This window comes from Quercus lobata, chromosome 3 (genome assembly GCF_001633185.2).
Source record: "Quercus lobata isolate SW786 chromosome 3, ValleyOak3.0 Primary Assembly, whole genome shotgun sequence".
Taxonomy (NCBI): domain Eukaryota; kingdom Viridiplantae; phylum Streptophyta; class Magnoliopsida; order Fagales; family Fagaceae; genus Quercus; species Quercus lobata.
The window spans coordinates 63,220,562-63,243,156 of record NC_044906.1 but is presented as its reverse complement, the minus strand read 5'-3'; the positions used below and the strand labels follow the sequence as shown (position 1 = coordinate 63,243,156).

General features: G+C 37.5%; 1 protein-coding gene, 1 non-coding gene and 1 pseudogene across 2 annotated transcripts; 1 reads left to right on the top strand and 2 right to left on the bottom strand.

The window, feature by feature from the left end:
• Nucleotides 1-6,490: 6,490 nt before the first annotated feature.
• Nucleotides 6,491-7,491, bottom strand: LOC115982764 (annotated as a pseudogene).
• A 7,116-nt stretch (nucleotides 7,492-14,607) lies between these two features.
• Nucleotides 14,608-14,679, top strand: TRNAN-GUU. Its single transcript has one exon. It is a non-coding gene; the product is annotated as a tRNA-Asn (tRNA).
• Nucleotides 14,680-21,052: 6,373 nt separating this feature from the next.
• Nucleotides 21,053-22,091, bottom strand: LOC115981244 (late embryogenesis abundant protein D-7-like). Its single transcript, XM_031103406.1, has 2 exons — nucleotides 22,038-22,091; nucleotides 21,053-21,388 (listed from the first exon to the last, which is right to left on the bottom strand). The coding sequence occupies exons 1-2, from the start codon at nucleotides 22,089-22,091 to the stop codon at nucleotides 21,053-21,055; spliced, it is 390 nt and encodes a 129-aa protein (XP_030959266.1).
• Nucleotides 22,092-22,595: the final 504 nt, after the last annotated feature.

Below are 22,595 nucleotides of genomic sequence, written 5' to 3'. Positions count from 1 at the left end.
CATAATCTTGAAACGACACATTGAAATATTTCATTGATGGCGGTATGATGGTCGGAGACACCAATCTGTCAGAAATTGTTGGAGCCACTATTTTGGTGGTCTAGCCACTGGTGTTGGCAGTATGGTGGGCGGAGGCACCAATCCGGCAGCAGTCGTCGGAATCACTATTTTGGCAATTTGACCACTGGACCTCTAGCATAAGTGGCTCCATTGGCTGAGCTACCATTTTTGGTAGTTTACTTGAAATATACGTTTAAATTAAAAAATATAACCATTAGAGAAAATAATAAAAAATTAATAAAGAATAAATATTTTATTTAAATATCTTCTAAAATAGATTGACCGATGTGGGTGTTCTGAAAAACCGATTGTGTAAAATAGAAAAAATAGGTTCTTATGTTAAAATAGACAGAAAATTTTACATATGTCTTCTCTCTAGGTCTCTCATGAAGCCTAGAGGTGAAAAAAGCTCTACTTGGTGCAAATTATTTCTCCGGTACGGTAGAAACTTTGAGTAGATATGGATGAGATCACGAACAGGTACACTGGGCTAAGACTATTGGCAAAGGAAAGTGCTGAAGTTGAGGTACAAACTCCAGAAATTGAGTCTGGACCGATTCTAGTCGGAAAGTTCAATACTAAAAGATGGGTAAACCTGGAGTCGTTAGTGAGGGTGTTGAAACTAGCATGGAAAACAAAAGAAAGCTTTGAGGTGAGTGATTTGGGGGAGAATAGAGCTCTGTTTCTTTTCAAAACGATGGATGATCTTGATAAAGTATTGCTACAAGGTCCTTGGTCATATGACATGTACCTTCTCATCCTCCACAAGCTCCAAGCCGAGGAATCTGCTCGGAAGGTGTGTCTGGATAGGGTGTTGTTCTGGATTCAAATCCATGGACTACCCATGATGAGCCAGACCAAGGAAATAGGAATGAGAATAGGGGAAACGCTAGGGTTGGTGGAAAAAATGGATGTGGATGACAAAGGATTTTGTATGGTTGGTTGTCTGCGCATCCGTGCATCGGTGAAAACTACTGAACCATTATGTCGGGGCCATAAGATTCGGCTGGGAAATGCAGAACCAATATGGGTAGACCTCAAATATGAACGGCTACCCATATTTTGCTACTGGTGCAGATTGATGGATCATGATGAAAAGGAATGTTTACAGTGGATAAGAAGCAAGGAGCCACTGAGACCGAAGGAAAAACAATTCAATGTGTGGATGAGGGCCACCGGAAAGGTCTCAGAAGCCACAGTTGGTCGACGGGATGAGAAACGGAAGCCGTAGAGAGGATGGTGATGTTGACAAGACAGTTGACAGGATGGTGAATATCCCAAAGAAGTCTACGTAGGGGTGGCAGGTGGTTCGTGGTCTACAGGTAGGTGCTTCAGAATCTACCAACCTCAACTGGGACGACGCGGAGAATACGAGGAAACTAGAGAACTGTGCTGAGTAGAGAAAGCTGGATTTGGCGCTGGAAAAAGACTTTGAAAAGCAACTTGAAGAGATTGACGCAGGAATCCATGATGAAGAAGCCGGATTGATGAAAGTAGTGGGAGATGAACCTAAAGGGATGGAAAGCAGCCTTTGCTAGGACCCAATATTAAAGTACACTCACATGAATGGGTTCTGTAGTGGGGTAAGTAGTGGGCCAACTCAGTAAGCCCTTGTGGGCTCACCTGATGCAAATGGGCCCAATAAGCTGGTGAATAAGGAAGGGGATTCGAAACAAGCCCAACTCGGACACAACATTATTTTTGCCTCAGTCAGCCCAGTGACTTAGAAGGACACCAATTCAGTGAAAAAGCAGGGAAAGGGCCCAAAGAAAATAAAGACAGCACCCTTAGCAACAAGAAAAGAGAACATGGCGGGGTTGTGTTCAAACTCTTGCATGGACACCATGAATGTTCGGGGTGTGGATATGGATGTTGATAGAGAAGAGGTAGGTAATAAAAGAAGGTGCCGCACACCTCTGATGGAAATAGAAGGAGGAAATGGGAATGGAAAGAGAGTGAAGTGGAAGGGGAGGTAAAGGAGCTTGGAATAGCTTTGAAACAGTATCTTGGATCGGTGGAGGCTGCAGAGCAGCCCCACCGGGCACAATGAGTGCCTTAGCTTGGAACTGTAGAGGGCTTGGGAACCTCCTAACAATTAAAACACTCCAAAAAATTGTCAAGGAGGAAGATCCCACTCTAGTCTTTTTAATGGAGACTAAGTTTAAGATAACGGAGATGGACGGAATTAAAAGAAAAGTTGAGAGACAACATGGGTTGGTGGTGCCAAGCCAAAATCGTGGAGGCAGTCTAGCACTAATTTGGAAGAATACTTTACAGGTGGAACCTTTGACTTACTCATAGAGGCATATTGACGTGATAGTGAATGAGGAGGGTGGTAATAAGAGATGGAGGTTTACTGGTTTTTACGGCAACCCAAAGACGAGCAAACGGGAGGAATCGTGGTCCTTGATTAGGAATCTCAGTAATAGATGTGATCTCTCTTAGGTGATTATTGGCGACTTCAATGAGCTGCTTCATGCAAATGAAAAAGAGGGAGGTAACGCATGACCTAAGGGTCAAATGAAGTTGTTTCGGGACACCGTTAATAGCTGTGAGGACATGGGCTATTGTGGGTCGGACTTTACATGGAGTCGAAAATTAGGCACAAAAGGGTGGGTCCGTGAACATTTGGATAGGGCCTTTGTTTTCACGGACTGGTCAGGAATGTTTCCTACAACCAAAATTTACCATGTTGCCAATTCAGTGTCCGATCACAGCATGCTGATTCTCAAGAATGCAAAACCAACCAGATGGAGGAAAAAGGGGCAGAAGCAGTTTAGATTTGAGTCGATGTGGCTGAAGGACGATCGGTGCTCAGGGGTGGTTAATGGTGCTTGGGAAAGAGGTAGACTTATAGGGAATGAATGGCCGCTGCTTCAGTGTCTGGAGGAATGCCATGCCTCATTGACCGAATGGAACAAACAATCTTTTGGCCACGTAGGTAAACAGATCACCAAGTTACAAAGGTTGCTTTAGGTGTTAGAGAACATGAGGGGTGGCGAATCAACCCTAGAGGACATTCATGCTATAAAGAAGGAGTTGAACAGGTAGATGTTTATGGAGGAGGACATGTGGCACCAACGGTCTTGAAATAACTGGTTGAGAGCAGGCAATAAAAACACTACCTTTTTCCACACCAAAGCCTTTAACCGGTGGCAAAGAAACCTCATAAATAGGGTACTGGACTCTAATAACATTTGGCAGGAAGATGAGGAGCAAGTCGGCAGGACTTTCCTTGATTATTTTGAGCAGCTGTTCACATCTTCAAGGCCTATTATGGAGGAGGAACTACTTGAGGCTATTCACACAAAAGTCACTAACAGGATGAATGCTTCCTTGCTCAGAACCTTTAATGCACAAGAGGTGGAAAAGGCTCTTCATCAGATGTACCCTTTAAAAGTGCCTGGACCCGATGGTATGCCCCCTATTTTTTACCAACATTTCTGGCCTACGGTTAAATCTATTGTCATTACTACTGCATTAGATTTTCTTAATCATGGCACTGCTCCCCCACATTTTAATAATACCTATATTGTACTAATCCCTAAAACTAAGAATCCGAAAAGGGTTACAGATTATAGGCCTATTAGCTTATGCAACGTGGCTTATAAGCTTGCCTCGAAAGTGGTGGCAAACAGAATGAAATATGTCTTGCAGGAGATTGTTTATGAGAATCAGAGCACTTTTGTGGCAGAAAGGCTCATCACCGATAATGTACTTGTGGCCCATGAGATGATGTCCCATATAAGTAGAAAAAAGAAGGGCATATGTGGCGAAATGGCCTTAAAGCTGGACATAAGCAAGGCATATGATCGAGTTGAGTGGGTTTGTTTGCAACAAATCATGAAGAGATTAGGGTTTCATGATGAATGGATTTCTATAGTGATGAGATGTGTGACTTTGGTGACCTATGCAGTGAGAATTAATGGACAACCTTGTGGCAAGATTCAACCAACCTGGGGACTGAGGTAAGGAGACCCATTGTCTCCATACCTCTTCCTCATTTGTGCAGAGGGCCTTTCTGCACTCTTACACAATGTTGTCCAATAGAAAAAGCTTAAAGGAGTGGCGGCATCAGTAAAGGGACCTAAAGTTTCACATCTTTTTTTCGCTGATGACAGCATCATCTTTGGACGAGCTACAAGGAAGGATGCAGCTGAGATACAACGATTATTACAGGTATACAAAGTCTCTTTGGGCCAGCAGCTAAATAGAAACAAGACTTCACTCTTTTTTAGCCCAAACATGGAGGTGGGGATAAGGGAAGATGTGAAAACCATGTTTGGCGATGATGTGATAAAACCTCATAAATCCTATCTCGAGTTCTCCTCGCTGATTGGGAGATCTAAGTCCAATTCTTTTGCCCACTTGAAACAAAAAGTGGTGAATAAGGTGTCCGGCTGGAAGGAAAAATTATTGTTTAACGCCGGAAAAGAAATCCTGATTAAAGCTGTGGCATAAGCGGTGCCGTCGTATACCATGAGTTGCTTTCTCTTGCCAAACAATCTCTGCGATGACCTTACTGGGATGACCAGACAGTTCTAGTAGGGCCAAGCAAGCAAGGAGAAAAAATTAGCTTGGTTAAGCTGGGAAAAGTTGTGCATGCCAAAAGATAGAGGTGGTTTAGGCTTCTGAGACTTGAAACTCTTCAATATAGCTCTTTTAGCGAAACAAGGTTGGAGGCTGCAAACAAATACCTCCTCCTTGTTCTGCCGAGTCTTTCGAGCTAAATACTTCCCCCATTGTAGCTTTATAGATGCTAACATAGGAAGAAATATGTCCTATGCGTGGAGGAGTATGATGGCAGCTCAAGGGGTGGTGCGAAAAGGAATTAGATGGTAAGTGGGTGATGGAGCAAGCATTAGAGTGTAATGCGGCAAATGGGTGCCAAGACCGAGCACCTATATGGTGGTTTCTCCAGAGAAACCGTGGCTTCAAGTTGCTCTGGTCAAGTACCTCATAAACAGAGGTGAATGTGAGTGGAACGTGGAGTTGGTCAAACAATGTTTCAGCGCTGAGGATGCTTATGCTATTCTAGGTATACCACTAAGCTTGACAGGTAGACATGATAAACTAGTTTAGGCTGCTAATAAGTCTGGGAAATTTTCAGTTAAGTCGGCGTACACTTTAGCGTATGAGGAAAAGCTTGAACAAAACAGGGGAGACTACTCAAACGCCTCAATGCGCAAACGGGTGTGGCGAAGTATTTGGCAGTAGAAACTCCCCCACAAGCTGAGGCATTTCGCTTGGAAAGCTGGCCGAAACATACTAGCCATTAAGGACAATCTCATACGAAGGAAAGTCATAGAGGATGCTACTTGTGTCTTATGCGGTCAACCTGAGGAAATAGCTTGTCACCTTCTATGGTTTTGCAAGCACGCACATGAGGTATGGGAATCCAGCAAGTTTGCTTTGCCATTTGTCATAGACCAATCATGGTCCTTCTTGGATATTATCCAGAACCTGCAAAACCATGAAGTAACACATCCCGACTTGCTAGAGAAGGTCATCTCTATTTGCTGGGGAATATGGAAGGACTGAAATGAGAGAAGAATGGGGGGCTCGAGCAAACCGAGAAGAATGATTCTGAAAACCGCTTTGCATCTAGTGGAAGAATACGGCGTTGCAAATGAGTTTAGACAGGGTGACAAACAGGGGATGGGTCCAGCAAAAATTTGGAAGCCACCTGACCCAGAACGGTACAAGGTAAACGTAGACGGTGCAACTTTTGAAAACCGAAAAAAAGCGAGAATAGGAGTGGTGATTTGGGATGAAAAAGGGGAGGTAGTCGCCGCTTTAAGCAAGTTAGTGAATGCACCGTTGGGGGTTGTGGAGATCGAAGCAAAGGCTATGGAGGCTGGGGTTGTTTTTGCAAGAGATGTAGGCATAAGGGAGGCGGAGTTTGAAGGCAACTCGTTGATTGTATGCATGGCTCTTCAAGGAGGTGCGAGAGCGCCGTCTTCCATTCAAAACATGTTGGAAGGAACAATGGAACTTGTATCTGGCTTTAGGAGTTTTGCTTTCTCTCATGTAAAAAGACGGGGAAATGTCCCTACTCACTTGTTAGAACAGTATGCTAAAGAGACTGAGAACTATGTAGTTTGGCTAGAGGAATTTCCTAGCTTTCTTGAGCACGTGTGTGCTCATGACATATCTGTAGTTTCTCACTCTTATCTATAATGGTATTTCAATATTTTCCTATCAAAAAAAAAAATTACATAGAGTGATGTGAATGCTCTAAGAAGGGCTACATGCTGGATATACACTGATTTCTAGCTTAAGAAAAATCTTACAGCCATACAATGACAATGACTATTGAGAGGTATCCTTGAGAAAAGTCTATCTTCTCTCTCTGCAATTTTAACAAGCTGCAATTTCTAACTTTAATGGAAATCTTTCTAACATGTGCGAGTTTTAAGCATGGAACAGTAGAAACAAAACACTCAGCCAACCCTTTATAGAAACCAAACAGTAGCACCATAGTTCTGCTTACATTTATTTTTTTGGCTAAGGGACAGGATTTATTTCTAACAACTAAAAGGTACAACCATCATCAATCAGAGCTTGATACATGGTAAACCTGTCTTTCCGCTTCAATATTAAGCTTGAGTAGAATTAAGCCAGACTCTGAGCATGGCAACCAATTTTTCATGAGGCGGTAGTGTCTCCTCCATCAGAGGGCAGTTCTTCAGAGCATTGACCCATGAGAGAAACTTTGGGTTCTTTTCTGATAAGAGTACCTCATCCATGGCCTCATGAACAGCTTTGTATTTGCATCCATGTGAGCCAATAGAGATACCAAGATACCCTAAGCTCTCGCCATTGAAGAATGGGTTCTGCCCGGAAAATCCTTGTCAATACCTTCTTCAAACACCTTAAGCACTTGGCTCAAGTCTTCAATGGCTTTCTCTCTTTCCTCCTTGCCTTTGGCCCCGAAGATGATGTAGAAGATTGGCACAACCTGATGATACCAAAATGCTTTTATTAGTGTTCAATACACTGTAGCATCTGCCGTTTACCCTCAAAAAAAAAAAAAACACTATAGCATCGAAATTGTGTGTGTGAGAGAGAAAAAACCCACCTTTTGATCATAATAGTTGGCCCAAAAACGGACTTTTGCCCTTTGGTGAGGATCCTCAGGCAATAGTTTTGGGGTGCTATTCCAGCACTCTATGTATTCGAGAATAATTAGTGACTCAGCAATGGATTTCCCATTGTGAACAAGTACAGGTACTTTCTTGTAGACTGGATTGTGGCGAAGGAGCAACTCACTTTTGTTTTTCAAATCTTCCTCCACATACTCATAGGGTATGCCTTTTAGTTTCAGGGCTAGCTCAACTCTAGTGCAGGGATTACTGGCCCATGTTCCAAACAAGACAACTTCACCTTGCTTCTCCTCCATTCTCTCTCTCTCTCTCTCTCTCTCTCAGTTAGCTTTCTTTTAGACTGAAAAGCCTTAATTTATAGAGTTCATATGAGAAATTTCTTCCAATCATTTTCATCTTTTTGGTCAGCAAGTCTTGTCTTGGTTGAGGAGGCTGACCAGGAAATTAATGAGGATGACCCATTAGAGATCTAGGATCCATGTGTTATATAGTTTTTATAATATAAAGAAGCAGGAAAAACGTAAGATTATTGGCCTTCGGCCCGTTGTCCAAGCTATTAATTGAGTCCACTATTTCCACTCAGCCATATGGAGTGCTCCGAAGTAGGAATGTCTATTCATTTTTTTGGAATAGGTAAGTAGGGGAGGGGGACGTGAATTCAAGTCACAAATATGGAGTTTTTCAAAAAAAAAAAGTCACAAATATGGATTATTACCCCCAAAAAAAAAAAAAATTGTCATTATTACTAAACTATCAATTGAAATACACTGCAAGCTCATCTATATTCTATATATTACTAAAAACATTTAATGTTGTTACACTCACATTGAGTCACATTAGCAGCTACATCATCATTTTTTGTTACCAATTTTTTTTAAACATTTTCTCATTTAAAGTGACTTAAAAAGTCTATTATTTATAAATTAAGATATCTTTTAATCATTATTTTTATTATTAATAATTAATTTTCCAAAACTCTCCCTCCCTTTTACCTCTTCATCTCTCCACTACTTTCTACTTTAATATCATTCTTTCTCTACCTTTTTATCTTCCTTTATTTTGACTCTTCTTATTCTCAACATCTTACTATAAATTTGACATTTTCTTTTTCATTCTATACATAGTTTTCTCACACAAAAAATGTTACTTCTCTCTCTCTCCCTCTCTCTCTCTCTCTCTCAATTTGTTTTTCATTTTTTGTTTTTTTTTTTTTAATTGCATCAATTCTTTAGGTTCATGAATTTTTGTGTTAATTAGAAATCTACTTTAGGTTAATACAATTTAGTTTTGTGTTTTAAGTTGTTATCTTTTATATTCTCTTTGATTAAATATTATCCTACTGCATTATACATATAGTATATAATAATATAATGTTCTTATATTACATAGAATGACTTTGATAATTTGATTTTTATTGCTATATATTTGATTTTTAATCTTTTTTCCTTTCATCTTATTTTATTCAATATTTAAATCCAATCACATCCTCCATACTATTAAATTATGCAGCACAAATTAATAAAATGGCTAGACACAAACTTGCCTTCCTTACTATACATTGGGGGAATTAAAATATTTATGTGATAAAGGGTCATATAATTTATAATTTAGATAGCACCCTTTGAATGTGTCTAGGCCCATAGATTGAGCAATTTGGAGACTTAAAAGGCTATTTAGAATGAACTTTTTGAATCAAGTCTAAAAAAATATGAACTACCATATATTATTTAGATAAAAACTTTTATCATAGATACATTAATATTTTTTTCCCACAAATTTAAATCATGCAATATTAATAATTTTATATTATGTGTTAGCATCGTCTTTGCTTCTTCTTCTTCTTCTTCTCAAAAATATTATGTATCCTTTTTAAAGGATGCCAAGTTGCCAACAATATTGATCTTATGGGAAAAGTTAAATAAAATATTGAGAAAAAATGTTTTATATTACAATCTACTAAAAATGTTTTTTTTTTAAATATTTAAGCCTTTCTATTTTTCATATCACTAACGTGTTTTACAACTACCACGTGTTAACTTAAGTTTTAATATTCTTAAGTTGTTTCGGCAAAAAAAAAAAAAAAAAAAAAAGCTGTCACAAAAGAGTTTATGTAAAGTTTTTTGCAAAATGAAATATTTTTTTTATAAGGCCACTAAACTTGATAATTTGCAAATGATGGAACCATTTGCAACAATATTTGTATAGTTATATAGTTCTAGGCTTCCAGTTAAAGCAATTGTATATACTTTTAGTCTTCAAAAATCACACATCTACCCGTGGTTAAATGTTCATCTTGGGTAGTTTTAACTTTTCATATAATTTTACTTTTACATATTCATCTATTTTCATTTAGATTTTTTTTTTTCAAAAAAAAAAACTTTAATTTAGATATTTATAAGTAAACAATGAAATAATGATTCATGAATAAAAAAAATAAAAAATAAAAAATCTATACATATTTATCTTGTGTGGTCGTAAGTTTACATATAATTTTGCATTTATATATTCATCTACTTTAATTTAGATGTTTATAATTTAATAATGAAATCTATAAACAAGGTAATTAAAACAATCATATTTCTACAATTCAAAAAGTCACAATTTCTTTTTTCAAAAAAAGGCCTTTTACATTTCCTTGGAATTATTTTTAAATTTTTTTTTTTAATAAAACCTTTGATGTACCACTAACCTAACCACTTTATACATTAAAAAAATTTAAGGCTCATTATTACTTCCGTTAATATATTATGGATATCTTAATTGATTGAAACCAAACTAGAGAAATGCCTTTCGTATTTCCTTGAAAATTCGGAAGGAAAAAAACACCTTTGACATACCACTAACGTAACTACATCTATAACTATTTAAGCCATCCATGATATCTATTTCTTATTGATAACCATAAAATTTACAACTAGCAAGGGAACATACAAAGTAATAAAGAATAAATAAAGGAAGAAAAAGAAAGAAATGAAATTAAACATCAATTAATAACCGTTATTTGGAAAATAAAAAGGTGGTCAAGAGGAGTAATAAATAAAATAGAGATGGTTATACAGAGGACATTGAAAACTTTATAGTGCTATAAAATCAACCATTACATTCACTTAATTAAATCAATAATCAATTATGTAGAGAGTCTCTCCAACCTAAGGCGGCGCTAAAACCCTAGGTTTGGTAGAAAACGTGCCTACTCCCTAAGTGAGGCTTTTGTTCCTATTCTCTGGTTTCCTGACCGGCGCGGTAGTGAGTTTTTTCTAGTTTGGCTATGGATGGAGAATCTGTTTGTCCTTTGGGAGTCTTTTTTGCTAACAGAGCCTGAAGGGAGGAAGTATCAAGTTGAGGACGATGGGCTTGAAGGGAAGTTTCTCCTTGCGGCACGGTTTTTCACTGGTAGAGTGCTGAATATTGAGGCCATCGCTCGCACTTTCAAAATACTATGGCACACTAAGAAGGGCTTTGAAGCACGTGATATGGGTGATCACCGTTTGTTGTTTATTTTCTCTGAGCAGAGTGATATTGACAGAGTGCTTGCGAGAGAGCCATGGTCTTTCGACAAAAATTTGGTTGCGTTGAAGAGGATTGGACGTCAAACAGAGATAAAGGGATTGAATTTTGACAGTGCATCTTTCTGGGTGCAGGTACATGATCTCCCTATCAGTAGTTTGAAGCTGCGAGTGGCACAAGATATCGTTTCGGTAGCAGGGGAAATCGTAAACATGGGGGCGGTGGAGGAGGACTATGAACGCAGCTACTTTGTGAAAGTTCTTGTGCGGATAGATATTACCAAGCCATTGTGCAGAGGTAGAAAAATAGGGCTGAGCAATGGAGAGGAAGGTTGGGTGAGCTTTAAGTATGAGCGTTTACCGAATTTATGTTATTGGTGTGGACGGCTTACTCACCATGACAAAGATTGCTCAACATGGCTGTCAAGAAAGGGATCAATGCAGGGTAATGTTCAACAGTTTGGTTCGTGGTTACGAGCGATCACTCCGAACCTGGCCAAGAAAACTGTGATCCGGGTTGCTGGGTATGATGAGGTGATACATGGTGATGATGGGTCCACTTCACATTCGGAGCAGAGGGAGGGAGAAGAGGTGGAAGGTTTGAATTCCATGCAAGGCAATGGGATGAGCACACATCATTGTGATGACAATGTGGAGGGTGGGAGTGCAATCTCTGATACGGTGCATGGTCAGGAGGAAGTATCAGTAGATACGGCTGGGGATGGAAATCTTGTGGGGAGCATTCCGAATAGATGCATGGATCAAGGCCATATTCAGGGTAGCACTAGTCAAAATTTTCAAGATCAGCTAGATGAAATTGATGCCGAGTTAGAAAGATTTGATGATGGGAAGGAACTTGGGCAGCTGAATCGGGTTTGTAGGGGCAATGGAGTAGGGGATCGGCTAGAGAGGTCAGTAGGGGGGCGATAAATTATGCACTTTAATCTGAGGTAGGCAGTTCACCTTCTATAATTCCAGGAGAGCTGTGTTCATTGAAGTGTCCAAGGGAGGTGTCAAGTGAGGAATTGGGTCTTGCAAATGATAGTAGAAAGAAACAAGTATTAGTAATTAAAACTCAAGCGGTGGAGGCTGATGTTCAGCCCCGCTGACAGCCATGAAAATCTTAGCTTGGAACTACAGGGGGCTTGGGAACTAGCGTGCAGTTCAAGAGCTTGTCGACATTGTGCAAGCACAAGATCCCATGATTGTGTTTCTCTCACAAACATGGTCATCTAAGGAGCATATGTTATGGGTAAGAGATTGGATTTCATTTGATGGGTGTTTTACGGTTTCTAATGATGAGAGCGGGGGAGGTTTAGCTCTTTTATGGAAAGTAGGGGTGGATGTGTGGGTGGATAGTTTTTCAAAGTACCATATTGATTCTATTGTGCATGGTGGTTCAGAGAGGGCATGGAGGTTGACTGGGTTTTATGGGGAGCCAGATTCTGGTTGTCGGAATGAGGGATGGAGTATGCTTCGAATGCTAAGCTCTAAACCAAAGCTGCCATGGTGTGCTGTGGGTGATTTTAAGGAGGTGCTTGAGGTGCAAGAAAAGAGAGAAAGGGTTCCTCGGGCTCATTATTTGATGCAAAACTTTCGTGATGTGTTGGACCATTGTGGGTTTACTGATTTGGGGTTTTCTGGACCAGATTTCACTTGGCATGGCAGGCGAAGGGGAGAATGGATTTGGGAGAGATTAAATAGGGGTGTTGCTAATTATGAGTGGCTAACTCGTTTTCCTACAAGGAGGATAAAGCATTTGCATTGCTTTACCTCAGATCATAGGCCACTCCTTCTATCTTTAAAGGGGCATGGAGAGTATCAAAAGTGGCGTAGGAAGCCTTTCCGGTTTGAAGCAATGTAGATTGATGATCCTGAGTGTAAGGAGGTGGTAGCAAGGGCTTGGGATTGTGCCCCCACTGGTACTCCCATGTTCGTGGCAGCCACTAAGCTTAAGAATTGTAAGAAATAGTTAAAGTCTTGGAGTCGGGTTCATTTTGGAAATGTGAAGAAGCAGATAAAGCAAGTAAAGGATCTATTATGGCAAGCTAAAGAGGTTTCGGCTAGGACTGGGGAGAATGAGGAGGTTATTCATTTTAAATCAGAATTGAATGCACTATATGAGAAAGAGGAGAAGATGTGGCAACAAAGGTCCAGGGTCCAGTGGTTGAAGATTGATGATCAGAACACAAAGTTTTTTCATGGGACTGCTACTCAAAGAAAGAGGAAGAATTTTATCAAGGGGTTGCGTGATGGGAATGGAGTTTGGCAGGAGGATGAAGAGGTATTTTCGGCCATCATTACTGAATTCTATACTAATCTAATTACTTCTTCAAATCCACAGGGGCTTGACAGTGTTTTAGATGGGGTCGATACTGTGGTTACTGAGACTATGAATGCAGAGCTGATGAGGCCTTTTACTAGTGAAGAGGTGGGGATGGAAATCAAGGAAATGGCCCCACTAAAAGCTCTTGGTCCAGATGGTATGCAGCCTTTATTTTACCAAACTTATTGGACTGATATCGGTACGGATGTTGCTCAAGAAGTTCTATCTTGCTTAAATTCAAGGTCTATTCTTAAATCTATCAACCATACCTTTATTACTTTGATTCCCAAAGTTCCCAATCCTGAAAGGATTTCAGATTTTTGACCTATAAGCCTATGTAATGTGATCTATAAGATTATTAGTAAGACGATTCCTAATTGCCTTAAGCCTATTCTTAATTCCATTATATCTGAGACCCAGAGCGCTTTTATTGCTGATAGATTGATCACTGATAATATTCTAATTGCCTTTGAATCTTTGCATCATATGAAGAATAGTTGTACAGGGAAGAAAGGTTTCATGGCTATGAAATTAGATATGAGCAAGGCATATGATAGGGTGGAATGGGTGTTTCTTGAAAAAATTCTTCTGAAGATGGGTTTCCCAGGTGCTTGGGTAGCTTTGATTATGGAGTGTATTACCACTGTCTCGTACTCTATCCTTATGAATGGAGAGCCGAAGGGTATGATAGTCCCTTCTAGAGGCTTAGGACAAGGAGACCCTCTCTCTCCTTATTTATTTCTTTTCTGTGCGGAGGGGTTGAATGCACTCTTACGAGGTGCTGCAGGGAATGGTGAAATTCAGGGTTTCTCCCTTTGTCGAAATGGGCCTAAACTAACTCATTTATTCTTTGCAGATGATTGCCTAATCTTTTGCAGGTCTACCTTAGATGAGTGCAATAAAATTCAAGAGCTCTTAGATTATTATGAGACTGCGTCAGGCCAAGTGATTAATAAGGAAAAGACTACTCTTTGTTTCAGCAGGAATACAGATGAAGTAACTCAGGAAGCCATAAAAGTAGCCCTTGATGTTCCAGCCATTAGGCATTATGAGAAGTATTTGGCTTACCCTCTTTTATTGGAAGAAATAGAACGGCGTGCTTTACTCAAATAAAAGAAAGAATATGGGGACGTATGCAAGGTTGGAAGGAAAAGTTGTTGTCTCAAGCTGGCAGGGAGATTATGATTAAGGCAGTGGTCCAATCCATTTTGGTTTATTCGATGAGTGTGTTCAAGCTTCCAGTTAGCCTGTGTAAAGATATTGAAGCCATGGTTCGAAAATTTTGGTGGGGTAATGGGGATGCTAAGAAGATTCATTGGGTGAAATGGAGCTCTCTTTGTTCCCTAAAATCAATTGGTGGGATGGGGTTTCAGGAGAGTGAGTCTACTTAGCGAACTGGCAGGACGCGGGGATCGATTGATCATTATAAATCTTGAGAGTAGATGGTTGACCGCAGCCCCCTTGTCCTGGGGCCTCTTCGGCCGGGGAGGGGCTTGCTATCGTAACCTTTTCTCCCGGTGTATCTGAAAAAAAAAGAGTGACGAACCCATTTTTGTTCGTTCATAGGTTGGTTCCAAAGAACAAGAGTCGGCTTCCTTAAGTCCGTTGTTCCTCAGTAGCTCAGTGGTAGAGCGGTCGGCTGTTAACTGACTGGTCGTAGGTTCAAATCCTACTTGGGGAGATTTTGAGTTATCGCTTTTCTGACCTCCCTCTTCTCCTTCATTGTCGTTGGTCCTTTTGACAAAAGATTCTCAACTACTCAAGAGACTGACTATCTCTCTATTTATTTATACGCAATATCTTTTAGTAGTAGAGTTACTACTGATTTCTGCTCGTAGTTCCTCTCTTGTGTTAGCAAAACAGGTTTGGCGTCTTATCCATAATCGAGACTCCCTTCTTTTTAAAGTTTTTAGTGCTAAGTATTTCCCTCATGGTAATATAATGGAGGCGGAGGTTCATCCTAAATGTTCTTATGCCTGGCGGAGTATTCTTCAAGCACGTGGAGTTATTGAACAAGGGGCTATTTGGAGGGCTGGTGATGGAAATTTGATTGATGTGTGGTGACATAGGTGGCTACCTGATCCTAATCACAGTAAGATTATTTCTCCCAGAACTGACTCTTCAATTCATCGAGTTTGTGATTTGTTCTTCCCTGATACAAGAGTTTGGGACCCGGGTCGTCTTGAGAGTTGTTTAATTCCATGGGAGGCAGAATTGGTGAGGAGGATTCAAGTATGTGAGGATGGGGCAGAAGACACTCTGATTTGGCCTCTAACCAGTGATGGGGATTATAGTGTTCAGAGTGCTTACCGAATGCTAGTATCTGTTGATTCTATTCTTCAGCCGAGCTCATCAGTTTCGGGTAGTCTTGGGTTGGTGTGGAAGAAAATTTGGAAGATGAGAGTTCCAAATAAGATCCGGCACTTTATTTGGCGCGCTGCAAAGGATTCTCTGCCTACGAAATAGAACTTAAAAGCTCGGCATATCCCAATTGATGAGGTTTGTGATGGGTGTGGTGAGCATATGGAGTCGATTGTGCATTGCTTATGGCTCTATGATCAAGTGCAGTCAGTATGGATGTCGCTCCAGGATTTTCGGTCTTTGGTTCATAAGAAGTTTCAGACCTTTTATGAATTATTGGAGGAAGTTCTCAGTACGGAGTCGAATAGGAAGGTAGCTATGTTCGTCACTGTGGCATGGTGTTTATGGCAGCGTCGACACCGTATGAGGGAACGTCAGCCATCTTGGCAGCTTCATGAGCTGGGTGAACATGCGCATAGGATGGTTGATGAGTTTTGGAACGTGAATTCAAAAGAGCATGGTGCGTCTATCCCTTGTTCAGTGGTTTGCTGGTCTCCTCCGCCTGAGGATTGTTTCAAAATAAATTTTGATGCAGCTTATTTTGAGGATTCGGGTTTAGCAAGTATTGGTGTAGTTTGTCGAGATCATTCCGAGCAAGTTATTACGGCTCTGTGTCAGAATTTGGGCAAGGTGCAGTGAGCTGAGATGGCGGAAGCTTTGGCTGCTCGAAGAGCTGTGATTTTCGCCAGGGAGATGAGTTTGTTTGACATTATTGTTGAAGGTGACTGCCTTACTGTTATTCAGGCTTTGCTACGTGTTGGCCCCTGCCCGTTGCTGTTTGGTCATATCATTGATGAGACAAAAAGACTTGATGGAGTATTACGAAGTTGTATGTTTCAACATGTCAGGAGGGATGGGAATAGATTAGCTCACTATTTAGCTAAAAAAGCAATTTTATCTATAGGTTTTGAGATTTGGGTAGAAGACTTACTCGAGGACATGAATGTTGTTTTCCAGTCGGATCTTTCTTGAGTTTGGTTTTTTGTTTCGTTGTTTTTTTGTAGTTCGTTATATAATTAATAAAATTTCGCTTACCTTTTTCTCAAAAAAAAATTAAATCAATAATCAATAATCAACAATTAAATATAATAATACAAAATTTAAACTTAAAACTAATCAAACTCTAACTAGGGAAATTTTATATATATATATATATATATATATATATATATATATATATATATAATCATAATCTTCATGCACCATGACTTAAAAAAATTTAATAAATAGTTTTACACTTTATTTAATGTCAACTAATAAATATATGATAATGGAAAAAAAAAATGTTATAGACAAGACTATGAAAAATATGATAAATTTTTTTTTTAATTTTTTTATAAAGCTCTTTCTAAAGTTTAGGGACTAAAATAATATTTTATCTAAAAAATTATCACGTGCAACGCACGGGTCTTTGACTAGTATAGTTAAAACTTAAACCATATCGCAACAATGAAATGATGATGCCAAGAATTTAGCTGATGTAGCAACTCATACTTTAGCTAAATAGTTTCTTAAGTGTAATGTTTTTGGCTCTTTTGATTTGGGTAGCTGTCTCTCTTGTTTTGAGTCTATTATCAGAAGTGAAGCCGTATATATTGTTTTACCTTTTCTCTTGTAAATACATTTTTTTATTCATTAAAAAATATTATACAATAAGAAGTGGCTTTTTTATATATCAATTATTCAATAAACACCATAGGATATTCATATCCCTTTTATTTAGTGGCGGCTCTAGAATTGTTTTTCAGGGGTGTCATTAAGAAATTTAAATTGATAATAATTTAATAAAAATAGAATTTGAATTTATTGAATTATCAACAAAAAAAAAAATGCAAATACATGAAGTTTAAATATATATATATATATATATATGAAGTTTTACAATTTCCTTTTAAGAGTTTTCATGTTCTAAAATATTTACATGATAGTTCATTATTAATTGTCATTATTTATTATTAATATGGATAAGTGTGACCATTTTATTTTCTTCAGTTTGTACAACATTTTTATTTTTATTCAATTGTTATTTCCTACTTGTCATTTTTTTTTTTATAAAAAATATTTCATTGTTTTTATAAAAAAATATTTAAACTAAATGAAAAAACTAAATCCATTGGCATTGTATTAATTATTGACCCATATATCCACATTCTTTATACATAAATAATACTAAGTGTCTACTTAACCAATCAAAAACATGATTTGTTTTTTTAACAATATACACACATGTAACAAACTCTCTGTATTTTCTAATTATTAAATTATATAAAGTTATATTATATTTATAATACACACTCACATTCACACACATTACAATTCACACAAATAATATTATGACAAAATAAATAATTAACGCATACAATCAATATTACACACATATAATATAAATTTATAATAAAGAGAGATACTGATTTAGATAGTTTAAAAAAAAAAAAAAAAGGGATGAGATGAGATTCATGGGAATGAGATTAGAAATCAAATCAAAGAGAGAAAGCAATAGTATTTTGTATTGTTTTGGGTTTTGAGATTGGCTGATCTGTGTTGTTACTTGATTTTGGATTGTGCTATGATCAAAGTTGAAAAATACTTTTAAATGTAAATCAAACTAATAATTTTTATATATATATAATATTTTTTAATTTCCAAATCAGGAAATTCATTTGAACCTCTAAAGATAACATACAACTGCCCTTGCTTTTATTTAAGTAGCTAGTATATGATTGGATTTTCTTTAGCCTAAGCATCAACCTCAAGGAGATTGGCCCAAATACATTTCTCTCATCTCAGCAACCAACTTGTCACTAGGTGGGAGCATTTCCTTCATCAATGGATGGTTTTTTAGTGCTTTCAACCATGCCATAATTGCTGGGTTCTTTTGAGGGCTAAAAACCACAGCAACAACCTCATGAAAAGCTTCGTAGTTCCATAAAGTTGTGCCCATTTAAGACAACGTATCTCTTAGTTACAATCTTTTGTTTCAAGGGAAGATTTTTTGATTCCAACCACGTTGCGTTTGTACTTAAGTTTATTTATTTTTATGTTTGGAGGGATATGTGTTTTTATTCATTTGTGGTTGCACCTAATAATTTATTTAGATTGCCTATGTATCCTTGGTGGTGGGGATCAAGCTAATTCGTAGTTCTTAAATTGGGGTTTTAGATTTAAAATCGTCAAATATGATTTTGTCCGATATAAATGATGGACATTTAAGTCAAAGACTTGGTATTTAATTAAGTATTGACTTAATTTTGTTTTGGATGAGATAATTTATTTTAATCTCAAAGATAAATCAAGGACCCATGTTTTTACGGATTTTGAACCAAGGATTCTCTTTTTGGGAAATTGAATGTCCGAGTAAATTTCTCTTTCTTTCATTTGCTTCTTTGTAGGAATTTTAACAAGCAATGATGTTTTGATTGAAGTTTCCAACTTTTATTAAGGGAAAGAAAACTCCTTTGAAGCAATTTTAATTTTATGAACATGTTTTAGAAATTGGGAATCAAAAAATTTCCTCACATCAATTTTATGTTCATTTTATTTTGTGAATTGGAAACTCCAATTTTGTTTAAGGAATTAGGAATCTTAAGAATTAATCATATTGGATTTTGAAGTAATTAAAGACCCCACTTTATTTAAAATAATTTTAGGAGTCAAGGACTCCATTAAGTGTATTATTTTAAATTGATAGAATCAATAATTCCAAATTGTTTAATTGGTGGAATTACTAAGTATAATGGTGGAACCAAAGATTCCATCAACCTGTTTAAATGGAGGAGAGTTGAAGACTCCAATTTTTAAATTGGTAAAGTCAAGGACTCCATATAATGGTAGAATGAAGGATTCCATAAATTTGATTCAAAGTCGTAAAGTCAAAAACTTTATTTGTTTGTTTGATTTGTAGAACTTCAAGTTTCATATATGGAATTAAGAACTTCTCATAAAACTTCACTCTATTTGTTTTACCAAACAAAAATTAAGTTTTAAGGAAGAGGGATAGTAAGGGTCATCAAATAGCCCATGACCCATGGCCCGACCTAGAAACCCCGTAGCCCATCGAGCTAATGGGCGACCCGGCCCGTTGTTATTGAAGCCCATGGGTAACCCACTAGCCCAGTAGGTTAGGCCATGGGCTAGTTTTTATGCCCATGGGCACCCGATGGGCTAGCCCAATAGATTAGCCCATTGGCCCAACCCGTTGCCCAGTCCAATAACTTAGAATTTATAACAAAAATATATAGGAGGTGAATGAAGGATGGATCTTGAGATATTGTAGAAGAATTTCTTAAGAAAACTCTCCCAACCACTAAGATACTTAAAGTAATTGTGCTAAACTTAGTTTATTAAATATATATTTTTCTAGTAATCTAGCAAATTTGAATTAACCATTTGATTTTTTTTTATTAAAGATAAAAATAAAAAACTATTTGAAGCTTTAATAAAAAAAATTAAATAAGTTTCCATCAACAAAACAAAAAATTAAATTGATTTGGCTGTAAAATAAATAAATAAATAAATAAAGTTGTAATTAAAGTATTAAATTCTTTGATTCTTTCCTTTTAAAAAATAGATTGATTATTCCCTTATAAAAAAATTATTCTTTCTTTATAAAAATAATAAAATAATACGCCAACACAATCCCATTGGTAACCCATTAGGCCTAACCTAGTAGCCTAGCCCGTTTTAGACAAAATGGGCATTGCCCATGGGTAGGGTCGTGGGCTGGGGTTTTCTCTTTCGGCCCAGCCCGACCCAGCCCGTTAACTAGTTAATAGCCCATTTTGCCCAGGCCTTTGTGCTCCTGGGCCATGTAAAAATGGGTCAAGCTAGCCTGACCCGACCCATTGATAACCCTTAAGGGATAGAGAGAAATTTAGAGAAGAAAGGGACTAATAAAATCTCATATATAAACCTATTACTGCGTGCTCCTCCTCTTCACTTGCTCTCTCCTTTTCTTTTCTTTCTTCGCTCTCTTCTTTTCTTTTCTTTTTTCAGCTTGTAAATGCTCGGTCCGTGTATCTCTTTTTTCTTTTTGGTGTGGACTGTAAGCTTAGGCTACCATAAACAACCCCACATCTTTTGCACATTATGTAAGTGTGGGATTTATTTAGTATTTTTTTTTCCTTTTATATCATCTTTATATTTATATATATATATTTTGTTTGCACTATTTTTTTTTATAATTGATTTTTAAAAAAAAAAAAATTGGAGGGTATTTTTATGGTCCTACAAACTTGTCCAAAATTTATATTCTATAATAAATCTTGCTTCAACATTTTTTAAGTAACCATTTTCTTTTTTGTTGTTGAAAATTTCATACTGGGGCTAGGATGAGATATTTGAATTGGGGGAAATAAATGCACATGGGGTGTGTGCTAGTGCAACTAATAAACAATAATTTAATTAACCAATAATTAATTGGGGAAAGCAGCTAATAATTAATAATTAATAATTTAATTAACCAATACATTATAAAAGACAAACAAATTAAATTATGTTATGCTAAACAACAATTAATAATTTTATAATTAATAAAACAAAAATATAACAAATTAGTTTATAAAAGACAAACAAATTAATGAAACAACTAAACAACAATAATTAATAATTTTATTAATATTTCAAATGAACTTATAGTTTATTGTTTATTCTTTTGCTAGAATTATGGACAAATATTTGGTAAGAAAACCACGTACTCAAGGAACACCCTGAGAAAAATTCCTAGAGTCGCCCCTGCCAGCAGTGTGCTTCAAAGTATCTAGTGCACCTTGGGCCATGCTCTTCACTTGCTCCCCCGTCTTCTGGATTATCCCACCGGTCTTCTCCTTACCGGGCTCGGCTTTCTTGCCGGCCGCTTGGGCCATCTCCTTGGTCTTCTCCTTCGCGGCCTCGGTGGCTCGGGAGGCCTTTTCATTGGCTGACTGGGCTGCGCTTGAGGTCTTCTCTTTGGCAGCCTCGGCCGTCTCATAAGTCTTGTCCTCGTCTTCTCTGGCCTTTTCCCCTAATGAGCCCATAGCAGAGTTGGTGTTATCCTTTGCTTCTTGGGTTTTCTCATAGGTCTTGTCCTTTCCCTCTCTAGCCTTTTCCCCTAATGAGCCCATAGCAGAGTTGGTGTTGTCCTTTGCTTCTTGGGTTTTCTCATAGGCCTTGTCCTTTCCTTCTCTAGCCTTATCCCCTAAATGGCCCATTGTCTGGTTGGTCTTTCTCCTGAATACATAAGCAACATCAAGATTGCAAATTAGAGTCAGGAAAAAGAAAAAGGTTTTTCTATGAGACGCTAGAACCAAAAAGGCAATTATATGATCCAAAGGTGCAAAAAATAGCAAGTAGAAAAGAGAATCTAGATAAACTAATTTCAAAAAACAGCAAGTAAAAAAGAGAATCTAGATGAACCAATTTCAAAATAGTAAGTAGAAACGAGAATCTAGATGAACTACATATATAATGTGTAGAAGAAAACTATATGAATAATGTTAGTTGTCCAAATATAATTGTGATTTTGCATGATGAACGCTCCCAAATTGTACATTAATCCGAACATTTTCATTTTGCCAACCAGTACTTAACATAGAGGAAACTTACAAAACATGCATGATGCATCATTTTGAGTAAGAAAAAAACTACACCAACACAATCATTGGGAACCATATATAAGCACAAAATAGGAACAATTCCCCATACCTCAACTCGGCCTTCAGTTTCACCAGCTCTGTAGCTCTGATCATGGGATGCCATTTTCTTCTCCGAAAAGTAGAGATTGCTATTTAGCTGAAGTTGATGTTTATTTCTTTTTCTTTTTTCTTTTTTCTTTTTTTTGATAATTTGATGTTTATTTCTGAGAACTAATAGAAAGTGTTGTATGATTGTTGTATCAGAAAATCTTTCTTGCATCGATGAGAATAATGCTTTCTAGGATTGTATATTTTTAGTATATAATGTACCGTACTTGATAGACACGTGTTCTATCTCTTGCAATGACAGGAACAGTGTGCCTTAATTAGGATGTATAGTATTAGTATATATATCATGTACCGTACTTGATACTTAGACACGTGTTGAGACACGTGCCTTGATACATCGGTTTTGTAAGTTTCTTTTTAGAGATAATTATAACATATTTCTAATCCCGCAGTTTAAACATGATTATGATATAATAAACAAAAACAACTAGTCTTATTACATGTATTTTGCATGTGCTATGAGACTCTTTTTTATTTTTTTGAATTTAATATAATTTTA

Bases quoted from the DNA above. Each gene is read 5' to 3' on its own strand.
- LOC115981244 (XM_031103406.1), bottom strand. From the start codon at position 22,091: ATGGCATCCCATGATCAGAGCTACAGAGCTGGTGAAACTGAAGGCCGA. The intron at 21,389-22,037 runs GTATGGGGAATT...CAAGAAGCAAAG, and splicing joins AAACTGAAGGCCGAGTTGAG to GATAACACCAACTCTGCTAT.